Source organism: Neoarius graeffei, chromosome 26, assembly GCF_027579695.1.
Source record: "Neoarius graeffei isolate fNeoGra1 chromosome 26, fNeoGra1.pri, whole genome shotgun sequence".
Lineage (NCBI taxonomy): Eukaryota > Metazoa > Chordata > Actinopteri > Siluriformes > Ariidae > Neoarius > Neoarius graeffei.
The window spans coordinates 2,652,338-2,680,196 of record NC_083594.1 but is presented as its reverse complement, the minus strand read 5'-3'; the positions used below and the strand labels follow the sequence as shown (position 1 = coordinate 2,680,196).

The 27,859-nt window shown below is 49.2% G+C and overlaps 1 protein-coding gene across 2 annotated transcripts; it reads left to right on the top strand.

Moving 5' to 3' along the window:
- Nucleotides 1-114: 114 nt before the first annotated feature.
- LOC132874354 (aflatoxin B1 aldehyde reductase member 4-like) lies at nt 115-21,845 on the top strand. 2 transcript variants are annotated; one of them, XM_060910473.1, is made up of 7 exons: nt 115-423; nt 2,297-2,484; nt 2,909-3,013; nt 3,112-3,208; nt 3,500-3,599; nt 20,132-20,261; nt 21,220-21,845. In XM_060910473.1, the coding sequence occupies exons 1-7, from the start codon at nt 132-134 to the stop codon at nt 21,379-21,381; spliced, it is 1,074 nt and encodes a 357-aa protein (XP_060766456.1). In that variant the 5' UTR covers nt 115-131; the 3' UTR covers nt 21,382-21,845. The 2 variants fall into 2 exon arrangements, with proteins under 2 accessions (XP_060766456.1, XP_060766457.1); XM_060910474.1 differs by lacking the exons at nt 20,132-20,261; nt 21,220-21,845 and adding an exon at nt 9,730-11,395.
- The last annotated feature ends 6,014 nt before the right edge of the window (nt 21,846-27,859 follow it).

Genomic DNA, 27,859 nt, shown 5'->3' with positions numbered 1-27,859 from the left:
GTCAAAGAGTTAAACATCCAAAATATGCACGTTTTCTGTTCTAACCATTTGCGTTGAGATTCTGAGTTGGAACTTTTGCGACGGGCCCTTTGCCCCTTGTTTACGGCACGACTGTGACGCGCTTTGCTGATATGCTGCTGAAGGCAGTAAAAGGGACTCGGTTCGACACTCAGAAGCTCGCTGTCGCACTCAAACTTTATTGTGCAGAGCAGTTTGTCAGCATGTCATTGGGTCAAAGCCTACGCAGAATCCCAGCCACGGTTCTGGGCTCCATGACGTTCGGGGGGCGCGCGGACGCGGACACGAGCGCGAAGATGGTGAGGGTGTTTTTGGAGCGCGGGCACAGCGAGCTGGACAGCGCGTTCATGTACACAGACGGGGAGGCGGAGACTCTGATCGGGGCGATGCAGCTTCCTCCGGCGGGTAGGGGGCAGCAGAGCAGCGCTTTCAGCACAGGAAGCAAATAACGCTTCAGTGAAGCCTAAAGTAAAATAATCATTAAAAAAACCCTATCCACTGCTTTTAAAGTTTATCATTTGTAAATGTTTTGCAATATTAAAAGTAGCATTAAAACATAGTTTAGTAAAAAGCTCTTTCAGCATGGTGCTGAAATGACCTCGATATTACTGACATGACTCTAAAGCACACATTCATACAGGAACACACACACTGTTGGATAGGGGAGACTGGGGTCGGTTGTAAGCATGTAGCATGAGGTTAATATCCGAGGACATACAAGTGAGTTAAAGGACTAAAACATGGCAGAGATTCAGGTGTAACATCTAAACATTTAGTGTTTATCCTTTTAGATGCAGATGATCAATCGGTAGTCTTTTGCATTTACTTTCCTACAACACATCCTTCAAAAAAAGAAAGAAAGCACAACTTTGTTCATCACACACTTGTGAAATTCCTCTCTGCATTTAACCCATCTGAAGCAGTGAACACACAGAGCAGAGGGCAGCCATGCTAACAGCACCCGCGGAGCAGTTGGGAGTTCTGTGCCTGCCTCAATGGCACCTCAGCCCGAGGGCGTCCCATATTAACCTAACCGCATGTCTTTGGACTGTGGGGGAAACCGGAGAAAACCCACGTGGACACGGGGAGAACATGCAAACTCCACACAGAAAGGCCCTCGCCGGCCACGGGGCTCAAACCCAGAACCTTCTTGCTGTGAGGCGACAGCTGTAACCACTACAGCACCGTGTCGCCAATGTTGGTCGTATATCAAGTACACGAATAACAACTGGCCTGAGTTTCCTGAAAGCATCGCAGCACAAAGATCGTCATTAAATGGAAGAGCCAGCAGCACAACGAATGCTCTCGCTCGCTCACTCTCTCCTTGTTAAGATGCTCTTGGGAAACCCACCACTGATATCTTATTTGCGTGATTTGACATATCACAAGTCTTTAAGGTTTATCTTTGAACCACAAAGTTTTCCATGAAAGAAGCCATTTTTCACGAGTGTAGAATCTCGTTTGTGTTTTGCTAAATATCTTGTTGTGGGACATGGTGGAGGAACATGAAGTCCTCCTCCTGCATTCACCCACACATGGGGGTCGTCCCAAACTTAACCTTTTTTTTTTTTTTTTGCTTGACCGAATGAATTGTGATGTTATACACCACTCCCAGCACAGGTGACTGTGTAAACGGTTTAGTTCCCCATCTTGTAATCACTGTCTCCTTTTTCACTGTTCCAGAAGTCTTATGAGCTCAGGTTGTCCTTTATAATCAGTACCTCTGGATGAACAGTTAACTTTGACTGTAATTAATTTATCACTCCGGAAAGACTTGCTGTTTTCTTGCACACAGCACTGAGTGGTGCTTCACTCGGCCAGACGGGGTTGGGGTTTTTTTGTTTTGTTTTTTTTAAATCTGGCTTCCTCACATCCTTATATTTTACAGAAGTGATGATATAATTTGTTGAACACAGTTGGCCTGTGTGTAATGAAAATGTCACGTGATCGCAGTAGAATTGCATCACTTTTCATCAGCACTTTGTCCTGGTCAGAGTCACGGGGGATCTTGTGTATATCCCAGGAACACTTCACCACCCTGCGGCTCTGTTGGGCACTTATACACCATCATTATTATCAAACTCATAAAAGTGTACTGAACAATCATTGCTGCTCTAGTTAAGTGATCTCCACCATCATTTAAAAATAAAATTACTGACCGATTAGATGTCCGTCATGGGTTTCTGGACTGAGTTTTTGAGAATCGTGGTCATTGTGTGATTAATGTAATTAAAATCTGTCCGATTGAAACAGGCTGAATTTTCATGCTTTGTTTTAGTTCGAATTTCCACCAAAGCGAACCCCTGGGACGGTAAGACGCTGAAGCCGGAGAGCGTGTGCTCTCAGCTGGAGACGTCGCTCAAGAGGCTGCGCGCTCAAAGCATCGACATTTTCTACTTACATGCTCCAGACCATGAGAACCCTATCCTGGACACGCTGAGAACCTGCAATGAGCTGTACAAAGAGGTAGAGCAGTGCAGCATGACTGCGAACTTCTACATCCAGGCTCCAGGAAAACGTTCTGCTCTAATATGCCGAGCAAATGTCACCACCAAGTAATAAATCACCCACAGGACCTACTAAAAAAGCTGTAGGAGCTGCCAGTTTACATTTATTAACATGGGAGTGTATTGGACACCGTGGTGGTAATAATAATAAGTAGTAGTAGAATAAATTATTTTGCTAATGTGCTAGTTTTTAAACAACAGTCCCATCTGGAGGTCTGAACTGGCATGATGTAGCTGAGTTTGAGGAACTCTTAGAGCCAGAATTCACCCCCCTGTTTCCAATGACATTAATGGTAGAGTCCATTTAATAAAACCTTTTTGGTGTAGGCCACACCCACCACCTACAGCGCAGTGATCAAACTTTTGACCTTCTCTATTGCTAGGGAAAGTTTAAAGAGTTCGGCTTATCCAACTACGCCTCGTGGGAAGTAGCTGAAATCCACTCCATCTGCAAACACAACAGCTGGGTCCTTCCCACCGTCTACCAGGTGAATCGAAGTGCTTGCATTGTTCTCTGATTTATTACTCACGCGTGTTCCTTTTCATGGAGCTTAAAGCAAGTTTTGATTGTGCGTCTTCATTAAAGGGCATGTACAACGCTATCACGCGACAAGTGGAGACGGAACTGCTGCCATGTCTGCGACACTTCGGTATGCGCTTCTATGCATACAATCCCCTGGCAGGTACGTTGGCATAATGATGTTTTTGGATCATCTTTTACCCTGCGTTTGTTTACACTAGCAAGTGACGAGTAATATGTGTGCCCCCCCCGATATAAAAAGTAATCCCACGTGATGCTACCACCACCATGCTTCACTGTTCTCACTGTGCCGAGCAGCGTTTGTTTCTGGACACTACTAGCATAATTGTACAATCGACTGTAAACGTTATACATGTGAAAATGTATTTCCTGTTGGAGTAAAGTCTTTTGAAATGAGACACCATGACTCAAATACCCTGGAATCTTTAATCAGGAGGCCTGCTTACCGGAAAATACCAGTACGAGGATAAAGATGGTGCTCAGCCTTCAGGACGCTTCTTTGGAGATGCACGGGCTGCTGTTTACAGAGACAGGTAAACCATCAGACCTGTTCCTATTTCTTATTTCTGACGTTTTGTGGAATTTATTTCTTCTAGAAGTCCTTAACTCTGAGTTGTACTGAGTATCTTAAATCTCATCTCATTATCTCTAGCCGCTTTATCCTGTTCTACAGGGTCGCAGGCAAGCTGGATCCTATCCCAGCTGACTACGGGCGAAAGGCGGGGTACACCCTGGACAAGTCGCCAGGTCATCACAGGGCTGACACATAGACACAGACAACCATTCACACTGTGACAGTTCGTATGGGTGGGTGGAGCACAGAAGGACGGCAGTCCAGAACTGAGTTCACAAAACTCTTTTTTTTTTTTGTCACACTTTTCAGCGTTTACACTCTCCCAGGCACACGCGCACACATCAGTCGTCTGGTTGGGGAGAGAGCTCCCTCTGCTCTCGCTCTCTCTCCTTAAATAGGGCACGATCACTGGGGAAGACACACAAACATATTAATTAACGTCAGGTGCAGTGATTCTGCCACTTACCTTCTCTGACTCCGTCCTCCGGTCACAGACCGATGCTTGACCATGCCCCCGCTGCCTGACTCAGGCCGGGCGGCCATCCGGCCTGCAGCTGACCCCCCCCCTGACAGGAGAGGAAGTCCGCCATGACCATCTGCGCCCCCGGCCTGTAGATCACCTTGAAGTTAAAGGGTTGGAGTGCCAGATACCAACAGGTGATCCGCGCGTTGGCATCCTTCACGCGGTGGAGCCACTGGAGGGGCGCGTGGTCCGAACAGAGGGTGAAAGGGCATCCCAGCAGGTAGTAACGGAGGGCGAGGACCACCCACTTGATCGCCAGGCACTCTTACGCAATGGTGCTGTAGCGCCCCTCATGCACCGACAGCTTCCGACTGATATACAGTACTGGGCAATCCTCCACCTCCTGGGACAAAACAGCCCCCAGCCCTCTGTCCGATGCATCCGTCTGTAACATAAAGGGGAGAGAAAAGTCAGGGGAGTGTAAAAGTGGCCCCCCACACAGTGCAGCCTTTACCTCAGAAAAAGCCCGCTGGCATTGCTCCATCCACTGGACCGGATCTGGTGCCCCCTTTTTAGTGAGATCAGTCAGCAGGCTGGTGTGGGTGCAATCAGTTAATTATTGATATTAAGTGATCAATCTCGTTAAATCAGTCTCATTAAATTTTGAAGGTTAATAATTAAAATGAATCAATCCCATTGAATCGTTTACTTTGACTCCTTTGAATTGAATCATACCATAGAATCACTCTCATTTGAAGTGAATCGTTCAGTGAATCGTTCAATGAATCATTTAGTGAATAATTTAGGGAATTGTTCAATGAATCATTTAGGGAATTGTTCAATGAATAATTTAGGGAATCGTTCAATGAATCATACCATGAATCCTGGATAAATTACCAAACAGCTAGATTATGGTATATTTCCAAATTATTACAATCACTTACCATATTACATAACTTTTATATGCACCCTTTTTGAATTCTTTGAGAAGATTGGGGACTTCAGATGTTGTTCACACAAATAAACACAGTTTGTTTAATAAATGAATTTATTATACGAAGATAAAAGATAAAATAATAAATCAATATATACAAGCAGTGAGGTGTGTGTGTGTGTGTGTGAAGGACTTGACCATGTGTTTAGCCTCGTGTAGCTAACTACACGTGGTGGAGGCCTAGCTTGTTGGTAGCTAAACAAAAGAATGTTATCTAAACAGAACAAAGGATTAGCTCTGTGTTTAGCCTTGTGTTGCTAGTGTGAGTTTGCTAAAGGCCCTATGGCCTAGCTAAAGTGTGTTTGTTAGGCCTGGTGAGGCCTACTGAGCACGTGTTGCTAAAGACAAGGGTATTAGCCGTAGCTAACTAAAAGCTAGCTTGTGGATTTCTAGCTGAGGTGTGGTTTATCAGGCCTGATGGCCTGCTGAGCACATGGTAGGCCTTGATTAGCTTTGTGTTGCTAAGCAGACAAAAGGGAAGCTGTAGCTAACCCACTAGCTCATAACCATACTGAATCCACTGAAATCTTAATGACATCAAGATGTATAATAATGAAATTATAATGTTAGTAAGAATAAAAGAGAGAAGCATGCGCAGCCTATCTATTAAACAATTGAGAGAACATAGAACCAAAATAAATCAACACGCTGCGTGTCTAACAGTGTAACAGATAAACCTGGGTTTAAATTCACACTATTTCAAATAAAAGCAAATTCCTAAGACTATCCTAATTATGCCCAAATGCCAAAATCTTACTTAATCCTGCCTTTAGCAAGATATGAAGAACTATTCGCCGGTGTAGTTTCGGGCCTCGCCGTGGGAGCACGTGAGTCGCTCGTGATGGAGGCGCAGAGAACTTTCGGGTCCAGCGGAGCACTTGGGTGGTTCCCGTGGAAAGCAGAGGATTCTTGGTCCGAACCTCAGTGTTCGTGAGGAAAAGTCTCTGATCAGAATAAGATGCACAGCGCTTTTGAGTTAAAAAGGATTCAATCGCTTCTTAACTTTTAACTGCCTGGGCTGCAGTCGTGACGTCACTTCTAATGCAAGTAAACCGGTTGTAACTCAGGTTGAGTTTAAAGGTCGCGCGACTCTAGAGTTTACCTTTGCCAAGGGTAAGAAAGAAAATCGCGCTGAGTGATGGATCTTGCAAGAAAGATGTCTCTTTGACGGAGAGCGCCTCTTTATGCGCCTAGACTTCTTGAAAGTCACACGCGAGAGACAAAGATAGTGGAGCTTCCGCTTGGATTTATGCGTGCATGGCAGACTGATGTAGGTGATCCCGCCCACGCGTGACGTAGGTCACACAGAAGTTGCCTGGGAATTGTAGTTCTGACACAAGATGGCGGCATGATACCTACACTGGTGACGTCCGAATAATTAGGTATAAACCTACGATAATAGCCAGCCAGTTTGGTGTAAGCCGAATGGTGTGGAAAAGGCCGTTTTTTCCCAGGATAATGGAGTCAAGGGGATCTGCCAATAACCCTTTGTTAAATCCAGTGTCGAGTAAAAGTGAGCTGTGCCTAGTTGATCGAGCAACTTATCAATATGAGGCATTGGGTACGTGTCAAATTTAGGCACCACGTTGACTAACCGGACCGACCCGTCAGCCTTGGGTACCAAGACCACCGGGCTGCTCCAATCACTGTGGGACTCCTCGACGATGCCCATTTCGAGCATGGCCTCGAGTTCTTCCCGAACCACTTTTTTCTTGTGTTCGGGTAATCTGTAAGGGCGGCTACGCACTACCACCCCCGGGGGCGTCTTAATGTGGTGCTCTATGAGGTTGGTGCGGCCAGGCAGGGGCGAGAACACGTCAGAAAACTCGGTCTGCAACTGGGCAACCTCCACGAGTTGGGTCGGGGAGAGGTGGTCTCCACATGGGACCAGAGAGGTACGTGATGCCAATGTTCCCTTTTGAACCTCCGGCCCCAGCTCCGCCTTCTCCGGAACCACTGACACCAATGCCACGGGGACCTCCTCGTTCCAGAGTTTGAGCAGATTGAGGTGGTAAATCTGTAGCGCCCCACCCCTATCCGTTCGCCTCACCTCATAGTCAACGTCCCCGACTCGCCGTGTGACCTCAAAGGGTCCTTGCCACTTGACAACCAATTTGGAGCTCAATGTGGGCAACAGTACGAGTACCTTATCTCCCGGTGCAAACTCCCTAAGGCGCGTACCCTTGTCGTACAGGCGGGTTTGTCGTTCTTGGGCCTGACACAAATTCTCCTGAGTTAGGTGCGTGAGTGTGTGGAGTTTTGCGCGCAGGTCAATAATGTATTGGATTTCATTTTTACTTGGTGAAGGTCCCTCCTCCCAATTTTCCCCGCAGCACATCCAGAATGCCGCGCGGCTTACGCCCATATAACAATTCAAATGGGGAGAACCCCGTGGAGGCTTGGGGGACCTCTCGCACTGCAAATAGCAAGGGTTCGAGCCACTTATCCCAATTACGTGCGTCCTCACTTACGAATTTTTTAATTATATTCTTGAGGGTGCGATTGACCCGTTCAACTAAACCATCCGTTTGTGGGTGATACACGCTAGTGCGGATAGGCTTAATACCCAACAACCCATACAGTTCGTTCAGTGTACGTGACATAAACGAGGTGCCTTGGTCAGTCAGAATCTCTTTCGGGATTCCAACTCGGGAGATAACGCGGAAGATACTGCATGCTGAGATATTGCGAAGAGGCACCGCTTCCGGGTATCGCGTTGCATAGTCCACCAGAACTAATATAAAGTGGTACCCTCATGTTGACCGATCTAATGGCCTGACGAGATCCATCCCAATTCTTTCGAACGGGGTCTTGATTAATGGGAGAGGGCGCAAAGGCACTTTTGGGATGGCTGCTGGATTTACTAACTGGCATTCGCGGCACGCCGTACACCACCTACGGACATCGCCACGAATCCCTGGCCAGTAGAACCGGGCCATTATTCGGGCTAGTGTTTTATCTTGTCCCAAGTGTCCAGCCATGGGATTAAAGTGAGCCGCCTGGAATACCAATTCCCGGCGGCTCTTTGGAATCAAAAGCTGCGTGACTCGCTCTTTAGTTTGAGTGTCCTGCGTCACTCGGTATAATCTATCCTTCATAATCGCGAAGTAGGGGAAGGACGGGGTGGCGTTTGGCTGGAGCATTTGACCATCGATTACTCTCACTTGGTCAAATGCATGCCGCAGAGTCTCGTCTCGCGACTGCTCTAACGGGAAATCCGCGAGGGATTCCCCAATAGAGAGAGGAGGAGCCGGCAGCTCCTCACTCTGACGTGGAGATGACGTAGATGGCTCTGTGACAGCTGCTCCCGCCAACGCGACACCGGGACCTCCCCCTATTAAACTATGGCAGGACCCACTCTTCACTAGGTGACTCATTAATTCCCCAAATCCTGGCCAATCCGTCCCCAAAATTATCGAGTGGGTAAGGCGAGGATTAACCGCCGCCTTCACTATAAATTTTTCCCCTCGAAAAAAAATGTGGACCGACACTAGAGGGTAGTTGTGAACATCCCCGTGCATGCACAACACCTTCACCAATTGTGCTCCCCCCCAATGCCTCGTCTTGCACCAGGCTTTGGTGGATTGAGGTCTGATTACAACCAGAATCCACCAACGCCTGATATGTATCCCCTTGGACACTCACCGGTATGCGATACGCTCTGGCCCGATCGAGGGCAGCTCCTGGCGCGTTGGGGATCCGAACCACAGCGCCCACCTCCATTACCGAGCACTGCTGTTGGAGGTCGCCTGGCTCCCCGCAGCGCCAGCAAACCGGCCCGGGCTTCTAGACCATAAGGTGAACCCCGTTTTCGTTTTAGGTCGCTCCGACGTCTCTGAACCACATGTTCTTTAGCTGATAAAAAGGACCAAGTTATGTTACACTTATAGCAAAATTTCCGCGTCACAGAATCGCGCTCGTTTTTTTAAATCAAGACACTTTCTGAAGAACTATTTTCCTCAGATTGGAATGTGATTTTGACGTCACGACACACCACGTGACCGCGCTAAACCAATTGCGTAGCCGATTTACGACAACAAACTGGAAAAATGACAGCCTGCTTGTTGTTGTCAAATGTAACCAACATAAAAGAATCTCCCAAAATATCCTTGTAAAGTGGGCCAAATTGATTCTTAACAGTGCTTTATTTATAGCACGAAGAACATTGATGCAAGTGGATGATAAAGGCAGACATTTCATGTTGTCATTTTGATCAGTAAATGGAAACAATTTAATTATCAGTGATAACCATTCATGTATTTCTAAAGTGGGCTAAATGGATTCCAAACAGTGCTTTATCTATAGCACAAAGAACAATGATGCAAGTGGGTGATAAGATAGACCTTTTTCATGTCATTTTTATCAATAAATGGAAATAATTCTAATTATCAATGATAAGGAACATTCAGGTATTCATTTGTTCATTTATTCACTCACAACTATATACAACACATAAAAACAATCGTAAGTATACATTGACTGGCATAAACTTGTATACATATATAAATAAACATCATAATAAAATGAATGATAATGGAATAGAATAGAGGTAAAAACCACATGACATGCTATTCCTCAGTGTCAGGGCAGTTATCATCATCTTTCTCTTCTGTTTCCTTTGTGTTCGAACAGCTGGAACACCTGCACAAGTCTGTACAACAGAGTCCTACAGAGACACAGGAGCATCTATTTGTCTCACAGGCACTCCCTCTGCAACCACAGTGTATCACATGCAGAACAGTGTCAGGGGCTGGATTTCTTGTCATCCATGTCACTTGTAGATTTCCATCTTCCAGATGCCAACCATATCCAGCGGGAGATGGAGCGCCAATGTTTTGTTTCACACATGACCTCATGATTGCAGCCTGATAATTTGCCCTTTTGCAGTGCTGGTGGAGGGCATCACTTGTTGGGGGGATAGATAATTCTGGCAAGGCTGATGATGCCATACAGAAAGCCTTGTACCTAGCCTCATTGATATTTTCTGCAGCTGGCTGATCGTACAGATGGCATACATATTTGCAAAGTAATGCAAATGTTGAGTGGTCTAAGTTAAAGTCAGTCCCCAGATTTTTGAAAGCCTTCAGGTAGACATCTTTCTCACATGCCACAGCAAATGTCTTCCTTTTGCCTTTGCCATAAAAGGCACTTGTGGAGTCACACCCAGTGAATGTATGTATCCCAATCAAGGCTGAACACACACTGGCTCCGAGAGCTGATGACACCTTGGTAATGTCAATGATGCGTGTCCTGTTGCCCGTCCCTGTGAAAAAGTATAAGCTGCATGGTAATTCTTTCTGCAGACTCACAGCAATGACTTGCCACATCAGTGTCAGGGCTCTTAATAATGACAGTCTTGTGCTCCTGTGCAGCATGTTGTGCATGCAAAAACACCCTTGTGTCACATTCTTCATGGTCACACTGCAGGTCTTCCACAGCATGAATAGACTGCACACCGTCCAGTACAGTCACACAGTGACATTGGTCTCGATGTGTTCTGTACAAGCTGAGGTTTTTGCCCACTGCTGTAAGATCAGCATTTGTCCACGCATCATACAAGAACTCAGCAAGTGCTTCTTTATTTGTTCCTTCATAAGATATGTGCATATAACAAGTCTTGCGTGTCGAAGATTTAGTTTTTTCAACAGTTTCGGCTGAGTTTTCTTCTTCGGTACTGCTGGATGATAGCACTGCTACTCCGGTTAGGTGGCTGCCATGCTGCTTCTGTTTACATAGCACAGCTGGTAGCTACCAGCTACCCGATTCGTCCAGTCTGATGACGTTTCAACCGTGGTACCTCTCGCGAGCCAAAGTGTTTGTAGCGTGAATCGCGTGTGGGTGGAGCACAGAGGACGGCAGGACAGAGATCAGGTTTGTTAACTGGCTTTATTGCCACACTTTTCAGAGTTGCAAACAGTTTTCACTAGCGCGAGAGACACACACACACAGCGTCTCGTCCGGTTCTCCCTCTGCTCTCGCTCTCCCTCCTTAAATAGGGCGGTTTACTGGGGAGAACACACAAAACACAGGTTAATGACACTCAGGTGAAGCGATTCTGCCACTTACCTTCCCCAACTCCGCCCTCCTGTCACAGACCGGTGCTTGACCACGCCCCCGCTGCCACATACCCCCACCGCCCGACTCAGGCCGGGCGCCCGTCCGGCCCGCAGCCGACTCCCCCCCCCCCCTTGACGGGAGAGGAAGTCCGCCATGACCATCTGCGCCCCCGGCCTGTGGACCACCTTGAAGTTGAAAGGTTGGAGCGCCAGATACCAACGGGTGATCCGCGCGTTGGCATCCTTCATGCGGTGGAGCCACTGGAGGGGCGCGTGGTCCGAACAGAGGGTGAAAGAGCGCCCCAGCAGGTAGTAACGGAGGGCGAGGACCGCCCACTTGATGGCCAGGCACTCCTTCTCGATAGTGCTGTAGCGCCCCTCACGCACTGACAGCTTCCGGCTGATGTACAACACTGGGCGGTCCTCTCCCCCCACCTGCTGGGACAAAACGGCCCCCAGCCCTCTGTCCGACGCATCCGTCTGCAACAAAAAGGGGAGAGAGAAGTCAGGGGAGTGCAAAAGTGGCCCCCCACACAGTGCAGCCTTTACCTCAGAGAAAGCCCGCTGGCACTGCTCCGTCCACTGGACCGGGTCTGGCGCCCCCTTTTTAGTGAGGTCAGTCAGCGGGCTGGTGACGTCCGAATAATTAGGTATGAACCTACGATAATAGCCAGCCAGCCCCAGGAACTGTCTCACCCCCTTTTTGGTCTTGGGTCTCGGGCAGGCCGCAATCGCTGCTGTCTTATTAATTTGGGGACGCACCTGCCCGTTACCCAAGTGGAAGCCCAGATACCGTACTTCCACCCGCCCAATCGCACACTTCTTCGGGTTGGCAGTGAGCCCCGCCCGCCTCAGCGACCTAAGGACGGCCCTCAGGTGTTGCAGGTGCCGCTGCCAGTCATTACTATAAATGATTATGTCGTCTAAATAAGCGGCCGCATAGGTGGCGTGGGGCCGGAGGATCCGGTCCATCAGCCGCTGAAACGTAGCGGGCGCCCCAAACAGCCCAAACGGAAGTGTGACGAACTGGTGTAAGCCGAACGGTGTGGAAAAGGCCGTTTTTTCCCGGGATAATGGAGTCAAGGGGATCTGCCAATATCCCTTCGTCAAATCCAGTGTCGAGTAAAAGCGAGCCGTGCCTAGTCGATCAAGCAGCTCATCAATACGAGGCATTGGGTACGCGTCGAATTTAGACACCGCATTGACTTTTCTATAGTCCACACAGAACCGGACCGAGCCGTCGGCCTTGGGAACCAAGACCACCGGGCTGCTCCAGTCACTGTGGGACTCCTCGACGATGCCCATTTCGAGCATGGCCTGAAGTTCTTCCTGAACCACCTTTTTTTTGTGTTCGGGTAATCTATAAGGTCGGCTACGCACTACCACCCCCGGGGGCGTCTCTATGTGGTGTTCTATGAGGTTGGTGCGTCCGGGCCGGGGCGAGAACACATCCGAAAACTCGGCCTGCAACTGGGCGACCTCCGTGAGTTGGGTCGGGGAGAGGTGGTCTCCACAGGGGACCGGAGAGGTGCGAGATGCCAATGACCCTTTTTGGATCTCCGGCCCCAGCTCCGCCTTCTCCGGAACTACCGACACCAACGCCACGGGGACCTCCTCATTCCAGAGTTTCAGCAGATTGAGGTGGTAGATCTGTAGCGCCCCCTCCCTGTCCGTTCGCCTAACCTCATAGTCGACATCCCCGACTCGCCGTGTGACCTCAAAGGGCCCTTGCCACTTGGCGATTAATTTGGAGCTCGACGTGGGCAACAGGACGAGTACCTTATCTCCCGGAGTGAACTCTCTAAGGCGCGTGCCCTTGTTGTACAGGCGGGTTTGCCGTTCCTGGGCCTGCCGCAAATTCTCCTGAGTTAAGTGGGTGAGCGTGTGGAGTTTTGCGCGCAGATCCATAACGTATTGAATTTAATTTTTGCTCTGCGAAGGTCCCTCCTCCCAATTTTCCCGCAGTACATCTAAGATGCCGCGCGGCTTACGCCCATACAGTAATTCAAATGGGGAGAACCCCGTGGAGGCTTGGGGGACCTCTCGCACTGCAAACAACAAGGGTTCGAGCCACTTATCCCAGTTACGTGCGTCCTCACTTACGAATTTTTTGATAATATTCTTGAGGGTGCGGTTGAACCGTTCGACTAAACCGTCCGTTTGTGGGTGATACACGCTGGTGCGGATCGGCTTAATACCCAGTAGCCCATACAGTTCGGCCAGTGTTCGTGACATAAACGAGGTGCCTTGATCAGTCAGAATCTCTTTCGGGATTCCGACCCGGGAGATGACGTGGAAGAGAGCCTCTGCAATACTACGTGCGGAGATATTGCGAAGAGGCACCGCTTCCGGGTATCGCGTTGCATAGTCCACCAGAACCAATATAAAGCGGTACCCTCGTGTTGACCGATCTAATGGCCCGACGAGATCCATCCCAATTCGTTCAAACGGGGTCTCGATTAATGGTAGGGGGCGCAAGGGCGCTTTTGGAATGGCCGCTGGGTTTACTAACTGACATTCGCGGCACGCCGTACACCACTTACGGACGTCGCCGCGAATCCCCGGCCAATAGAATCGGGCCATTATCCGGGCGAGTGTTTTATCCTGCCCGAGGTGTCCCGCCATGGGATTAAAGTGAGCCGCCTGGAATACCAATTCCCGACGGCTCTTTGGAATTAACAACTGGGTGACACGCTCCTTCGTCTGAGTGTCCTGCGTCACTCGGTATAACCTATCTTTTAAAATGGAAAAATGGGGGAAGGTCGGGGTGGCATTCGGCTGGAGCGTTTGACCATCGATTACTCTCACTTGGTCAAACGCGTGTCGCAGAGTTTCGTCTCGCGATTGTTCCAGTGGGAAATCCGCGAGGGATTCCCCAATAGAAAGAGGAGGAGCCGGGGGCCCCTCACTCTGTCGCGGAGATGACGTAGACGGCCCTGCGACCGCAGCCCCAGCCAAAACGACACCGGGACCCCCCCCGGCTAACCGGCAGGACCCACTCTTTACTAGGTGTGCCATCAACCCCCGGAATCCTGGCCAATCAGTCCCCAAGATTAAAGAGTGGGTAAGGCGAGGATTAACCGCCGCCTTCACTATAGATTTGTCCCCTCTGAAATGTATGTGGACCGACACCAACGGGTAGCAGTGGACATCCCCGTGCACACACAACACCTTCACCCCTTGTGCTCCCCCCAATGCCTCGTCTTGCACCAGGCTTTGGCGGATCGAGGTCTGGTTGCAACCCGAATCCACCAACGCCTGATAGGTCGCCCCTTGTACACTTACCGGTATGCGATATGCTCCGGCCTGATCGAGGGCAGCCTCTGGCGCGTCGGGGATCCGCACCACCGCCCCCACCTCCATCGCGGCACACTGTTGCTGCAGGTGGCCCGGTTCCCCGCAGCGCCAGCAAACCGGCCCGGGCCTCCCCTCTGCAGCTGTGGACTGGGGGTCACTCACCTGAGGGGGGGGAGAGACAGACATAGAAGGGAGAAACGGGAGGGCACCACGGGTGCGGCGGGCCGGCTGGGGTGGGGCCGGCCCCCGCCTCCGTGGTGGGGGAATGGGGCGAGGACGGGACACGGGAGGAGGGGGAAGAGAGAGAGAGAGAGAAGAGGAGAGAGAAGACATCCGTTGTCCTGCCACCGGGACAGCCGCCAGATGATCCTCCGCCAGTCCTACGGCCTGATCCAGCGACGCCGGGCGGTGGCACTGGACCCACTCCGCGGTTCCGGCGGGTAGGCGGGCGACGAACTGCTCCAGCGCCACCTGGTCGATGATCCCCTCGGCGTCGCGATCTTCGGCCCTCAGCCACCGCCAGCAGGCGTCCCGGAGCTGCTGGCCGAACGCAAACGGGCTGCCGACTTCCTCCATTCGCAGCGCGCGGAAGCGCTGGCGCTGCTGCTCCGGCGTGCGCCCCACGCGCTGGAGGACAGCCCGGCGAAGGTCGGCGTAGGCCAGCCGGTGGTCGGCGGGGAGCTGTAGTGCGGCTAGCTGCGCCTCTCCCGTCAGGAGGGGGAGGAGGCGCGCCGCGCGCTGTTCCATCGGCCACCCCGAGGCTTCGGCGACCTGTTCGAATAATGCGATGAACGCCTCGGGGTCGTCCTGTGGGCCCATCTTAGTCAAAGTGATGGGAGATGGGCCCGCGGCCGGGGCGCTGGTGGACCCCGCCGACGCGAGGAGGCGCCGGAACGCCTCGCGGTCTTCCTGTTGAGCCAGTACCAGGGCTTCGAAGCGGCGCTCCTGCTCCTTCCGGAGTGTAACGAGCGCCTGGTGCTGGCTCTGCTGGGCCGTGGCGAGGGCGTGGACCAAGTCCGCGAACGGGGAGGATTCCATGGGGCTGCAGGACAGGTGCTCCACGGTCCCGGGTTTCGGCACCACTGTAGCGTGAATCGCGTGTGGGTGGAGCACAGAGGACGGCAGGACAGAGATCAGGTTTGTTAACCGGCTTTATTGCCACACTTTTCAGAGTTGCAAACAGTTTTCACTAGCGCGAGAGACACACACACACACACAGCGTCTCGTCCGGTTCTCCCTCTGCTCTCGCTCTCCCTCCTTAAATAGGGCGGTTTACTGGGGAGAACACACAAAACACAGGTTAATGACACTCAGGTGAAGCGATTCTGCCACTTACCTTCCCCAACTCCGCCCTCCTGTCACAGACCGGTGCTTGACCACGCCCCCGCTGCCACAGTGTTATTACGCCTGCCGAATATGTACATACGCCTTGGAGATACCAGTTCTTCATTAAATGTTGCGATTTAAGAAATGAGCGCGATTCTGTGACGCGAACTGTTTGTTGTAATCTTACCACAACTCATTCTTTTTTATGAACTGAAGCGTGTGCTGTTCGGAGAGGTCGGAGCGGGATCCCTTTTCGTAAGGACTTTTCGAGGTTCACCTTACGGCCTATTCCTCTCTGCACTAGTGCTCTGGGGCTCACTCACGTGAGGGGGGGAGAGACAGACACAGAAGGGAGAAATGGGAGGGCACCGCGGGTGTGGCGGGCCGGCTGGGGTGGCGCTGGCCCCCGCGGTGGGGGAATGGGGCGAGGAGGAAACACAGGAGGAGGGGGAGAGAGAGAGGAGAAAAGAGAAGAGGTCGTCTGCTGTCCTGCCGTCGGGACAGCCGCCAAATGGTCCTCTGCCAGCTCGATTGCCTGATCCAGCGACGCTGGGCGGTGGCACTGGACCCACTCTGCGGTTCCTGCTGGTAAACGCGCGATGAACTGCTCCAGTACCACCTGGTCGATGAGTCCCTCGGCATCGTGGTTGTCGGCCCTCAACCACTGCCAGCAGGCGTCCCGGAGTTGCTGGCCAAACGCGAACGGCCGGCCGACTTCTTCCAAGTGCAAAGCGCGGAAGCGCTGACGTTGTTGCTCGGGGGTGCGCCCCACCCGCTGGAGGATGGCCTGGCGAAGATCCGCGTAGGCCAGCCGGCGGTCGGCGGGGAGCTGTAGCGCGGCCAGCTGCGCCTCTCCCGTTAGCAGGGGGAGGAGGTGCGCCGCACGCTGTTCCACCGGCCACCCCAAGGTCTCTGCTATCTGCTCAAAGAGCGTGAGGAAGGCCTTGGGGTCGTCCTGCAGGCCCATCTTCATGAGGGTGAGGGGGGAAGGGCCTGTGGCGGTGGAGTTGGTGGACCCTGCTGACGCGAGGAGGTGCCAGAACGCTCGACGATCTTCCTGTTGCGCCAGCACCAGGGCCTCGAACCGTTGTTCTTGCTCCTTTCAGAGAGCGAGCAGCACCTGGTGATGGCTGTGGTGAGGGCGTGGATCAGCTCTGGGAAGGGGGAGGACTCCATGGGGCTGTTCTCTTCTGTGCTCGTCCCGGGTTTCAGCACCACTGTGACAGTTCGTATGGGTGGGTGGAGCACAGAAGGACGGCAGGTCAGAACTGAGTTCACAAAACTCCTTTTTTTTTTTTTATTGTCACACTTCAGCGTTTACACTCTCCCAGACACACGCACACACATCAGTCATCTGGTTGGGGAGAGAGCTCCCTCTGCTCTCGCTCCTTAAATAGGGCGTGGTCACTGGGGAAGACGCACATTAATTAACATCCTGTGCAGTGATTCTGCCACTTACCTTCCCTGACTCCGCCCTCCGGTCACAGACCGATGCTTGACCACGCCCCCGCTGCCACACACACCTATGGTCAATTTAGAGTCACCAGTTAACCTAACCTGCATATCTTTGGACTGTGGGGGAAACCGGAGCACCCGGAGGAAACCCACGCGGAGAACATGCTAACTCCACACAGAAAGGCCCTTGCCGGCCACGGGGCTCGAACCCGGACCTTCTTGCTGTGAGGCGACAGCGCTAACCACTACACCACCGTGCCGCCCCAGTATCTGAAATGCAGTGTTTAATAGTTTGGACTCAGGGTTCGAGGGATGCTTGAACCAGGATAAAGGCAAAAAAACAAATCATCTGCTTTATGTTCACATCTATAGATTAACGGTAATCAGAGATTCCCTGAACTTACAAAATTTATTTTTTTTAAACAGTTAACTCATTGTGCACAGTTGTGTTTTGGTCAGGGGCTTTTTTTTTTTTGGCACCACATGAATAAATTAATATAAAAACTCAGACTTTATGACCTGTATTTAAAGCGGAGATTGGTGGACGATGTGGTACCAGAACCGGGTAAATGTCTGATAAATTAGCGAGTGAAGACGATGCCACTGGTGAACAGTAAAGCAGTTATTAGTTTAACGTATTTGTTGCTGTAGTAAAGCGGTACATTTGTGTATAATCTTGGGAATGGTTTATTGATTTGGTGTGTAAACCTCAGACTTCTACAGAGTATAGTGCAGTTTCAATATCAACTCATAACGCAGCAATTTAATACAACCCCGATTCCAAAAAAGTTGGGACAAAAGTACAAATTGTAAATAAAAATGGAATGCAATAATTTACAAATCTCAAAAACTGATATTGTATTCACAATAGAACATAGACAACATATCAAATGTCGAAAGTGAGTCATTTTGAAATTTCATGCCAAATATTGGCTCATTTGAAATTTCATGACAGCAACACATCTCAAAGTTGGGACAGGGGCAATAAGAGGCTGGAAAAGTTAAAGGTACAAAAAAGGAACAGCTGGAGGACCAAATTGCAACTCATTAGGTCAATTGGCAATAGGTCATTAACATGACTGGGTATAAAAAGAGCATCTTGGAGTGGCAGCGGCTCTCAGAAGTAAAGATGGGAAGAGGATCACCAATCCCCCTAATTCTGCGCCGACAAATAGTGGAGCAATATCTGAAAGGAGTTCGACAGTGTAAAATTGCAGAGTTTGAACATATCATCTACAGTGCATAATATCATCAAAAGATTCAGAGAATCTGGAAGAATCTCTGTGCGTAAGGGTCAAGGCCGGAAAACCATACTGGGTGCCCATGATCTTCGGGCCCTTAGACGGCACTGCATTACATACAGGCATGCTTCTGTATTGGAAATCACAAAATGGGCTCAGGAATATTTCCAGAGAACATTATCTGTGAACACAATTCACCGTGCCATCCGCCGTTGCCAGCTAAAACTCTATAGTTCAAAGAAGAAGCCGTATCGAAACATGATCCAGAAGCGCAGACGTCTTCTCTGGGCCAAGGCTCATTTAAAATGGACTGTGGCAAAGTGGAAAACTGTTCTGTGGTCAGACGAATCAAAATTTGAAGTTCTTTATGGAAATCAGGGACGCCGTGTCATTCGGACTAAAGAGGAGAAGAATGACCCAAGTTGTTATCGGCGCTCAGTTCAGAAGCCTGCATCTCTGATGGTATGGGGTTGCATTAGTGCGTGTGGCATGGGCAGCTTACACATCTGGAAAGACACCATCAATGCTGAAAGGTATATCCAGGTTCTAGAGCAACATATGCTCCCATCCAGACGACGTCTCTTTCAGGGAAGACCTTGCATTTTCCAACATGACAATGCCAAACCACATACTGCATCAATTACAGCATCATGGCTGTGTAGAAGAAGGGTCCGGGTACTGAACTGGCCAGCCTGCAGTCCAGATCTTTCACCCATAGAAAACATTTGGCGCATCATAAAACAGAAGATACAACAAAAAAGACCTAAGACAGTTGAGCAACTAGAATCCTACATTAGGCAAGAATGGGTTAACATTCCTATCCCTAAACTTGAGCAACTTGTCTCCTCAATCCCCAGACGTTTACAGACTGTTGTAAAGAGAAAAGGGGATGTCTCACAGTGGGAAACATGGCCTTGTCCCAACTTTTTTGAGATGTGTTGTTGTCATGAAATTTAAAATCACCTAATTTTTCTCTTTAAATGATACATTTTCTCAGTTTAAACATTTGATATGTCATCTATGTTCTATTCTGAATAAAATATGGAATTTTGAAACTTCCACATCATTGCATTCCGTTTTTATTTACAATTTTTGTACTTTGTCCCAACTTTTTTGGAATCGGGGTTGTATTATAATCTATTGTATGATTTGATTTAGTCGCCTCCAAATCGATGTGTCCCCAACTTTGTTCAGGGTCTGGGGTCAGCCTGCTGTTAATTCGAGAATGATGAGAACGTAGAGAAGGAATGGTTAAGTATCAGAGTTCAGGGCAAATCACCTTGCTAGCCTTTTAAATTACTTATCAGTTTTTCAATATGAGATGATTATTTTAAAATACACTGGTCTTTTTTTAATTCATTTCGAATCAATTCTAATTGATCACAGATTTTATATTTAATAATTGTCCAATTGTTACACTCCTCATATTTAGCTTGTGACACAATATTGTTAATTAAGCTGTTAGTTTTGTGGGCGAACTCCATTTAACTGTCATTCTCGTTTGTTTTTGTGGTTTTACAAGACCACTTTACCTTTTTGCTGTAATTGATCAATAAATCCAGTTCAGTTTGGTTTTTCTTTCTGCACTAAACCATAAACAGATTAGGTGTTTGATTAGTTGTTTATTTTCCCCCCATTCTGTTAATCTGAATCTTTTAGGTTTTGGAAAAGGAGCAATTTCGACGCTATAGAAGGCATCCGGAAGGGCCTCGACACGGCGTATGGTGCTGAGAAGCCGAGCTTAACTTCAGCCGCTATACGCTGGATGTATCATCACTCTCAGCTCAAGGTACGAGCTCCTGAACCGAGTGTAGAACATTCCATGGATAATGATCTCAGAGTCTCTACGTGTGTGCATGGAGTGAGAAGATTTGCATTCGAGCTGATGGTTTTTCAACGTGAAGGATAACAAGGGACCTTTAATAATTTATCTACCAAAAAAAATGTAATATGGGTGAATTCTGTAACTATCCAAAATATAAGACCGAAGCAAAGGTATGTGTGTGTTTTTTTTTTTTTTTTTTAAATTAACATACACAACGACCACTTGCGTAGCTGCATAGAGATTGCAGTTTCTGTTTTTATGATGTCCTAAGGGGATACAAACTTTTGCACTCAGTTTTAGCATAGCCCCATAGGCATAGCGTGGATACAAAGAAACTCATCGAGTTGTGTTCTGACGGTTTCAGTCCTGTGCATGCCTCCACCATACCATCCATCCAGGATGAACCCAGGACCTTCTTGCTTTGAGGCAACAGTGCTAACCAATGCTAACCATGCCAGTGTGTTAGTAATTACCAGTCCTAGACACCGTCTAGTGGCCAGCGTTATAGCCGGCAAAGAAATAAAACAAGAGGCTGGCTATGATCTAAGAAAATTCTATAACCCAGAAACAGATGGGAGCTCCGCTTTTAGCCAGTGCCTAAATTTATATATTATCTGTATGCAGTTGAACCTGTAGGACTGAGCCTGGATCAGCACTCTGTGATCCTAACACTGGCACTACAGAAGAATGGCATCAATTATCCTTCATGAAGTCTTTAACTGCAGAATTCATCGTTTTAGCAAATAACTTGTGTACATTTTGAAACACATCCTGTTCTAACATGATTTGCTAAAATTGTAAAGTCTTCAGCAACTTGCATTGTGTGTAAATAACGTATCTGGGAGAAAATGGGCCAAATCACCTCAACTGCATGAGCCGAGTTGTTATATTTTCTATAATTATGCCGGTGTGTGTGTCTCAGGGTGAACACGGAGATGCCGTGATCATCGGGATGTCCACCATGGAGCAGCTCCTGGCGGATTTAGCAGCAACTGAAGAAGGTCCTCTAAAGCAGGAAGTGGTGGACACTTTTAACCGTGGCTGGGATTTAGTGACTCACGAATGTCCTAACTACTTCCGCTAGAGATGTGACGGACCTGAGGGGAAACTGCAGACACCTCGAGTTACACCTGTAAACGAGGACCATCTACTATAACCTTATTAACCCCTGAGCTATATTCTATAAAAAGGAGTTATAATCTACAGGGACTTGACCAGAAATGCCTTTGATTCTATTCATGTTTAATAATTCAAGCTGAATTTGTAATTTTTTGTAATTTAGCACTTATTTTTGATGTCACTGGTAAACAATGTTTTTATTTTTTATTTTTTAAATATAAAGATTAAACATGTAATCCCATCTCAGCACACCTAAAGTAAGTAAGTCATCTTGTCATGTAGTATATTATTTGGGACGTTGAAAGGCTCGAACAACTGTATGGATCAGTCGTATAAAACATTTGGGTCAGGAATTACATAACACGCTGAATAAAAATTTGCACAAATATGTATCCTGATTTTGCAAGCTAAAACACGTCCATGTGAAAAGTCTATTGTCCATCATTTCTTTTCATGAACTGTCCTCATCGTCGTCGTCATCTTTTTCCTGCTCGGCCTCTTCATCACCTTCCGCTAGCAGTGTGAAATCTCCAGTCTCTGAGTTCCACATGCACTTTACAGTCACTTTGAATTCAGCCATCTCGATCCCGAACAGTTTCTGAAAGAAATTCATGATGAAATACGATTAAAGCATAAAGTTCACGAGGTCACCAGCGCGCAAACGGCCGAGTTTAATCAGCTTAAAATTCTCACACCAAAACCTTCAGCTGTTTGTTTTATAGGGGAAAAAAAAGTAACTTGTTTTTATCTTCAGTCTAAAAATAAATCTCAGTTCCACAGTCTGCTTCTCTAAACCGCACCGCCACCTGCTTCAGTTATTGATGCATTTGAAAGAAAAGTTTGCATGTCAATGTTACCAGGTAATAAACAAAATTAGTCTAATTATGTAGGTGATCATAGAAAATCGCGCTTGCTGATTGGTCGAGAGATTCGGACTATTTCTCAATAATCACCTCGAGCGACTCGGCAAAATGGCGGCCGATCGCTTCATCACTGTAAGTGAGAAAGAATTACAAGTTATGAAAGAAAATGCTGTTCCTAAAAGCACGAAAGATGCTACGAAGTTTGGTCTAAAACAGGCCTGGGCATTTTCCGGCCCGCGGGCCGCATCCGGCCCTTTGGTTCATTCTGACCGGCCCGTGTAAGGTTAATTAGAAATTACAAAATAAACGTATTTTCTAATTTTACCTCATGCATGGACTGAATGTGCATTGCTTTTATTTTGAAGTTGTGTTCAACAAAAACGCAATGCGCGCGACATGAACATGACATGAAATCCCACGAAACCTAATCCCGCGAATTTGTCCAGACCAACCACAAACTTGTACGTCATCCTTCAAACGGTCCAGCCAATCACATAGTGTGACGTCACCAGCAGGCGCCGGAGCCCGAGCCGATCTGTAGATCTGCTACCTACACCCGCCTACACCGAATGGACTGATGATCATCTGTCAGCTGTGCTTCGCATCTCCACCTCAGACATTCAACCTGACTTTGATGCACTCGTTAAAGACCAACAGAGACTAGATTTCTCTCACTGAACAAATAAAAAACACCAAATGAGGTGATTAAACTACAAATGTGGGCATCATTATTATAATATGATGTATCTTGCTTGATATTTGGAGTAGAAAGACAATATTGTGATGTCTTTATTGTGTTTTGGGCTGAATGTGACTGAAAAAAAATGGTACAAACGTTCACATTTTGTTAACCACTGTTTTGGGAAATTTGATTGAATAAATGACATTTTTTGTAAGGCAACCTCGTTTTTTCCATACTCTTACCAGTCTTAGCAGCTTGTAAAAACAATGTTATTTATTGCTTTATATAAAGAAATACAATTAATATTATGCAGAATTTAGTTCAGCCTTATGGTCCGGCCCTCCACAAAATTTTCTGTTTCTCATGTGGCCCCATGAAAAAAATAATTGCCCACCCCTGGTCTAAAACTATTCAAAGGGAAGGGGGGATTGTGATTTATTTTACTGATTTCAAAACAAAAGTATTTTATGTGACTCGGCGTAGATCAGTGACCAGTCCGCGCTGCAAACTTATTACATTTACATCCCACTTTTAAAGATTGAAAAATTGTTTTATGATCACCTGTGTATTTATACTAAAACAATTATCCACCTCAGGTTCTGTAAATATCGATGACTTATCCATACAGGACACTTTTTTTTGATGGAATAAAAACGTGTTCTATTCCCTTCTAGCGTTTGATAGTGTTATGTCCAGTTCAGGCCAGTTCGATTATGCTTAAAGCATTGTGTTATGTCTAAGTATGTTGTGTTCTGTTGCTTGGGTCTTGCCCGGGGTTCGGGGTTCTAGTAAGTAAACACGAGGAGTTAAACTTCACCCGCTGTGTTCCGTGTGCTTCATTTTATTCACTACACGTTTTCAAACGTAACATTGGCGACGAGGATGGCTGACATAAACCTACCACCACCCGCACCATTCCTCGCACTGCCGGGTGAGCCACCGATTCCTTGGACCCGCTGGATTCAGTCATTTGAAACCTTCCTCCTAGCAATGGGACTGACCGATGTGCCTGCCGCACGTAAGAAAGCGCTGCTGCAGCATTGCCTGGGAGCCGAAGGTCAGCGTGTGCTTGGAGCACTCGAGTCAGGTACAGTTAGTGATTACAAAAAAGCACTGGAACTTCTGAATGCCCACTATGCTGCCCCACAGAGCGCCCTTTTGCGTCGATTTCTGTTTCGTCAAAGACATCAGTTGTCTGGTGAGCCTGTGCATCAGTATGTAGCAAACTTGCGTGCATTGGCCAGCTCATGCAAATTCGGTGCACTGCAGGATGAGATGATCCGCGATCAGCTAATTGAGCATACAAACAATGCAAAAGTGCGTGAAACTCTCCTGCTGGAAGCTGATGATTTAACACTTACGAAAGCCATGACTATTGCCTTACAAATAGAGAGTGCAGCCGCATACACATCAGCTTTGTCAAACCCACAAGCAATCGCAGACGCCCCCGCTCCTTCACCCATGCCCGTTCCGTCACCGGAGGCTAGCCAGGAGGCAGCTGACTCTCCTGCAATCCAAATGCTTCGACGTCAATCTCGCCCGCGGCCACGCCCACAGCCGCCTCCACAGCCTCCTCCTCCACAGCCGTGTAATAACTGTGGCTCGTCCTCTCACCAGTCTAGAGCCCAAAATTGTCCCGCTTGTGGCCAAATCTGCCGAAATTGTGGTAAACGTAATCACTTTGCCACTGTGTGCCACTCTGCTCCAGTGTCAGACCAAGCCACGTCACATGCCCCCACTGTCAACTCACAGCCAACTTCATTCAAAACATGCTCTGTGCAGTTAAATGATGTGTGTATCCCACTGCTCGTGGACACTGGTGCAAGCGTGTCTCTCCTGAACATGCACACATACAACTCTTTCTTTAGTGCATTGCCCCTGTCTGCACCAACTACCTCCCTGTCAGCTTATGGGGATGCAAAAATCGATCTAGTGGGGTCCATTAAACTGGCTGTGGGGTATGGCAATAAGGTCATATCCAGTTTCCTCTTCCAAGTTTCCCGTCGTGGAGCCAACCTGATGGGTCTGGACCTCTTCTCAGCGCTGGGATTCTCCCTGGTGGACACAAAGGGAACTGCAATTCTGGCTGTCACCACTTCATGGCAGCAAAAGTGGCCACTACTGTTCGAGGGCTTGGGCTGCCTCACCACATTTGCCCACCAGCCTCTGTTGAACCCCGACATCAAACCAGTCATACAACCCCTCCGCCGCGTCCCTCTGGCTCTCCGTGATGATGTCACCACTGAGCTCAAGCAGATGCTGGACGATGGCGTCATCGAAGCTGTGAATGCATCGCCCTGGATCTCAAACCTGGCGGTGGCAAAGAAGAAGTCTGGGGGCCTACGTGTGTGTGTCGATCTGCGTGCAGTGAACAAGGCAATTATCCCAGATAAGTTTCCCCTTCCAACTGCAGAGGAGCTCACTGCTCAGTTTCATGGCTCAACAGTGTTCTCCAAACTTGACCTCAAGCAAAGCTACCTGCAGGTGCCCCTCCACCCCAGCAGCAGGAACCTGACAACCTTTGTGTCTCATGTTGGGGTGTTCCGCTACACCCGCATGCCCTTCGGGATGAGCTCCACCCCCAGCTGTTTCCAAAAGATCATGGCAACTGTCTTGGCTGGCATACCAGGTGTGGCCATTTACCTAGATGATGTTGTGGTTCATGGGGCCACCCCTGAGAGCCATGACGACCGCCTCCACCGAGTCTTTGCAGCCCTCAGCAAACACACACTTACCCTCAACACTGAAAAGTGCGTCTTCTCTGCACCAGTTATTGAGTATGTGGGTTTTCAGGTGTCAGCAAAAGGCATCTCCCCACTTCACTCGAACGTGGAAGCGATTCTGGCCATCCCAGAGCCCACCTCAGCTGCGCAGCTTGCCTCCTTTTTGGGGATGATGGGCTACTACTTGAAGTTTCTCCCTCACTACTCTGCTATTACTGCTCCACTGCGACAACTGCTGCGTAGGGAGGAGCCGTGGGTGTGGTCACCGGAGTGCTCTGATGCCGTGCACACACTCAAAACTCAGCTCACAACAACTCCAGTGCTAGCCCACTTCGACATTGCCAGCCCAACCTTTGTCACATGTGATGCGTCGGCTACAGCCATCGGAGCAGTACTGTCACAGGTGCAAGCAGGTGTGGAGAAGCTGATCGCCTTTGCCTCACGGGCACTTAGCCCTACTGAGCAGCGGTACTCCGTAGGTGAGCGCGAAGCATTAGCCTGCATCTGGGCCTGCGAGAGGTGGCACCTGTACCTCTATGGCTGTGCTTTCACCCTGAGAACGGAACATCAAGCTTTAACTGCTTTACTCTCGACGTCTGGGACAGGCCACAGACCACTAAGGCTACACCGCTGGGCCGACCGCCTGCACCAATACAACTTCGACCTGAAGTTCACCCTTGGCCGAGATAATGTGGTGGCTGACCTGCTGTCGCGCTCCGTCTCACCACACCCTGTCACACACACGCATACTGACTCAGAGCATGCTGAACAGGACATGGTCCAGATGTTACACACCCCATTACAGACCACAGTATCGCTGCAAGAGCTAAAAGAGGCATCCGAGCTTGACCCTGTCCTCTCCCAGCTTCGCGACTACATCCAGAATGGCTGGCCTCACAAGGTGCCCGACGAGCTGGCTCCATTCTCCAGGGTAAAGCAGGAGCTGTCCTGTTGGAATGAGACTTGTGTGGCACGTGGCCTCTGCACCGTCATCCCTACTGCCCTGCGTGCACGTGTTCTAACCATGGCTCATGAGGGCCACCTGGGCATTGTAAAGCTGAAGCAGCGCTGCAGAGATCTGGTCGGGTGGCCTGGGATAGACAAAGAAATCGAGGCCCTAGTAAAGGACTGCTCAGCCTGCCTTCTAAGTGGCAAGACAGGTCACCAGCCGCCCCCACCCCTGCAACCACTAGCCTGGCCAACTCAGCCCTTGGACCATCTACAGCTGGACATTTGTGGAGAAATACAGGGCGTACCCCACCACCAACGCTTCCTGGTCGTTGCATATGACCTTCACTCAAAATGGCCCGAGCTCATCACCACTGGCTCAGTGACCTCGCAAGTTATAATCGACTTCCTGGACTCTCTCTTTGTTTGCTGGGGTCTACCAAACACTATTACAACCGACAATGGCCCACAGTTGACCTCATCCGAGTTCACCACATACCTCAAAGCTAAGGGTATCCGCCACATCCGCACAGCATACTACCACCCCCAAGCTAACGGGGGGGTTGAACGCTTTCACCAATCACTGAAGAACAGCATCAGGGCACACCTGGTCCAGGGCTGGGCCTTTCCACAGGCCCTACGTCACACACTACTCCATTACAGGGCCACCCAACACTCTACAACAGGGGTCTCCCCAGCACTCCTCATGCTCGGCCGTGAGCTTCGCCTCCCCCTGGACAGACTGAGCCCTGAATCGCCCCGGAGGCCGCCACCCAGGGTCAAGGCCTCTGTCACTCGCCAGCAGAGGCGCATGAAGCAGGCATTTGACCACTCAGCACGTGCCAAGGCCCCTGACATCAAGCCCATGGAGTGGGTTAGGGTCTGCAGGCCCCACAGGGGCAACAAACTGGCCTCATATTGATCAGCCCCTCTCCAAGTTACTCGCCAGCTAGGCCCAGCCACTTTCCTGCTCAGTGATGGCAGCCGTTGGCATGCAAGTCGTCTCCGCAGAGTGGCACCTCCAAAGCTCACACCACCTGTGACACCACATGTCATTCCCCCAGCTAGCCACTGTACTTCAGCCCCTGAGCAGGCACCTCAGATAGCCCCTGAGGAAATTACAGATACACCTATCAACCTGCCACCGACAATGGGTACTAGTACTAGCCCATCTGAGACCACCCACTCACAGTTTTGTGCCTCTCCGCGGCCCGTCCGCACTCGGGC

Coding starts and splice junctions, on each gene's coding strand:
- LOC132874354 (XM_060910473.1), top strand. CDS start 132: ATGCTGCTGAAGGCAGTAAAAGGGACTCGGTTCGACACTCAGAAGCTC. Junction 3,014..3,111: donor TCCTTCCCACCGTCTACCAG/GTGAATCGAAGT, acceptor TCTTCATTAAAG/GGCATGTACAACGCTATCAC. Junction 3,600..20,131: donor GCTGCTGTTTACAGAGACAG/GTAAACCATCAG, acceptor TGAATCTTTTAG/GTTTTGGAAAAGGAGCAATT.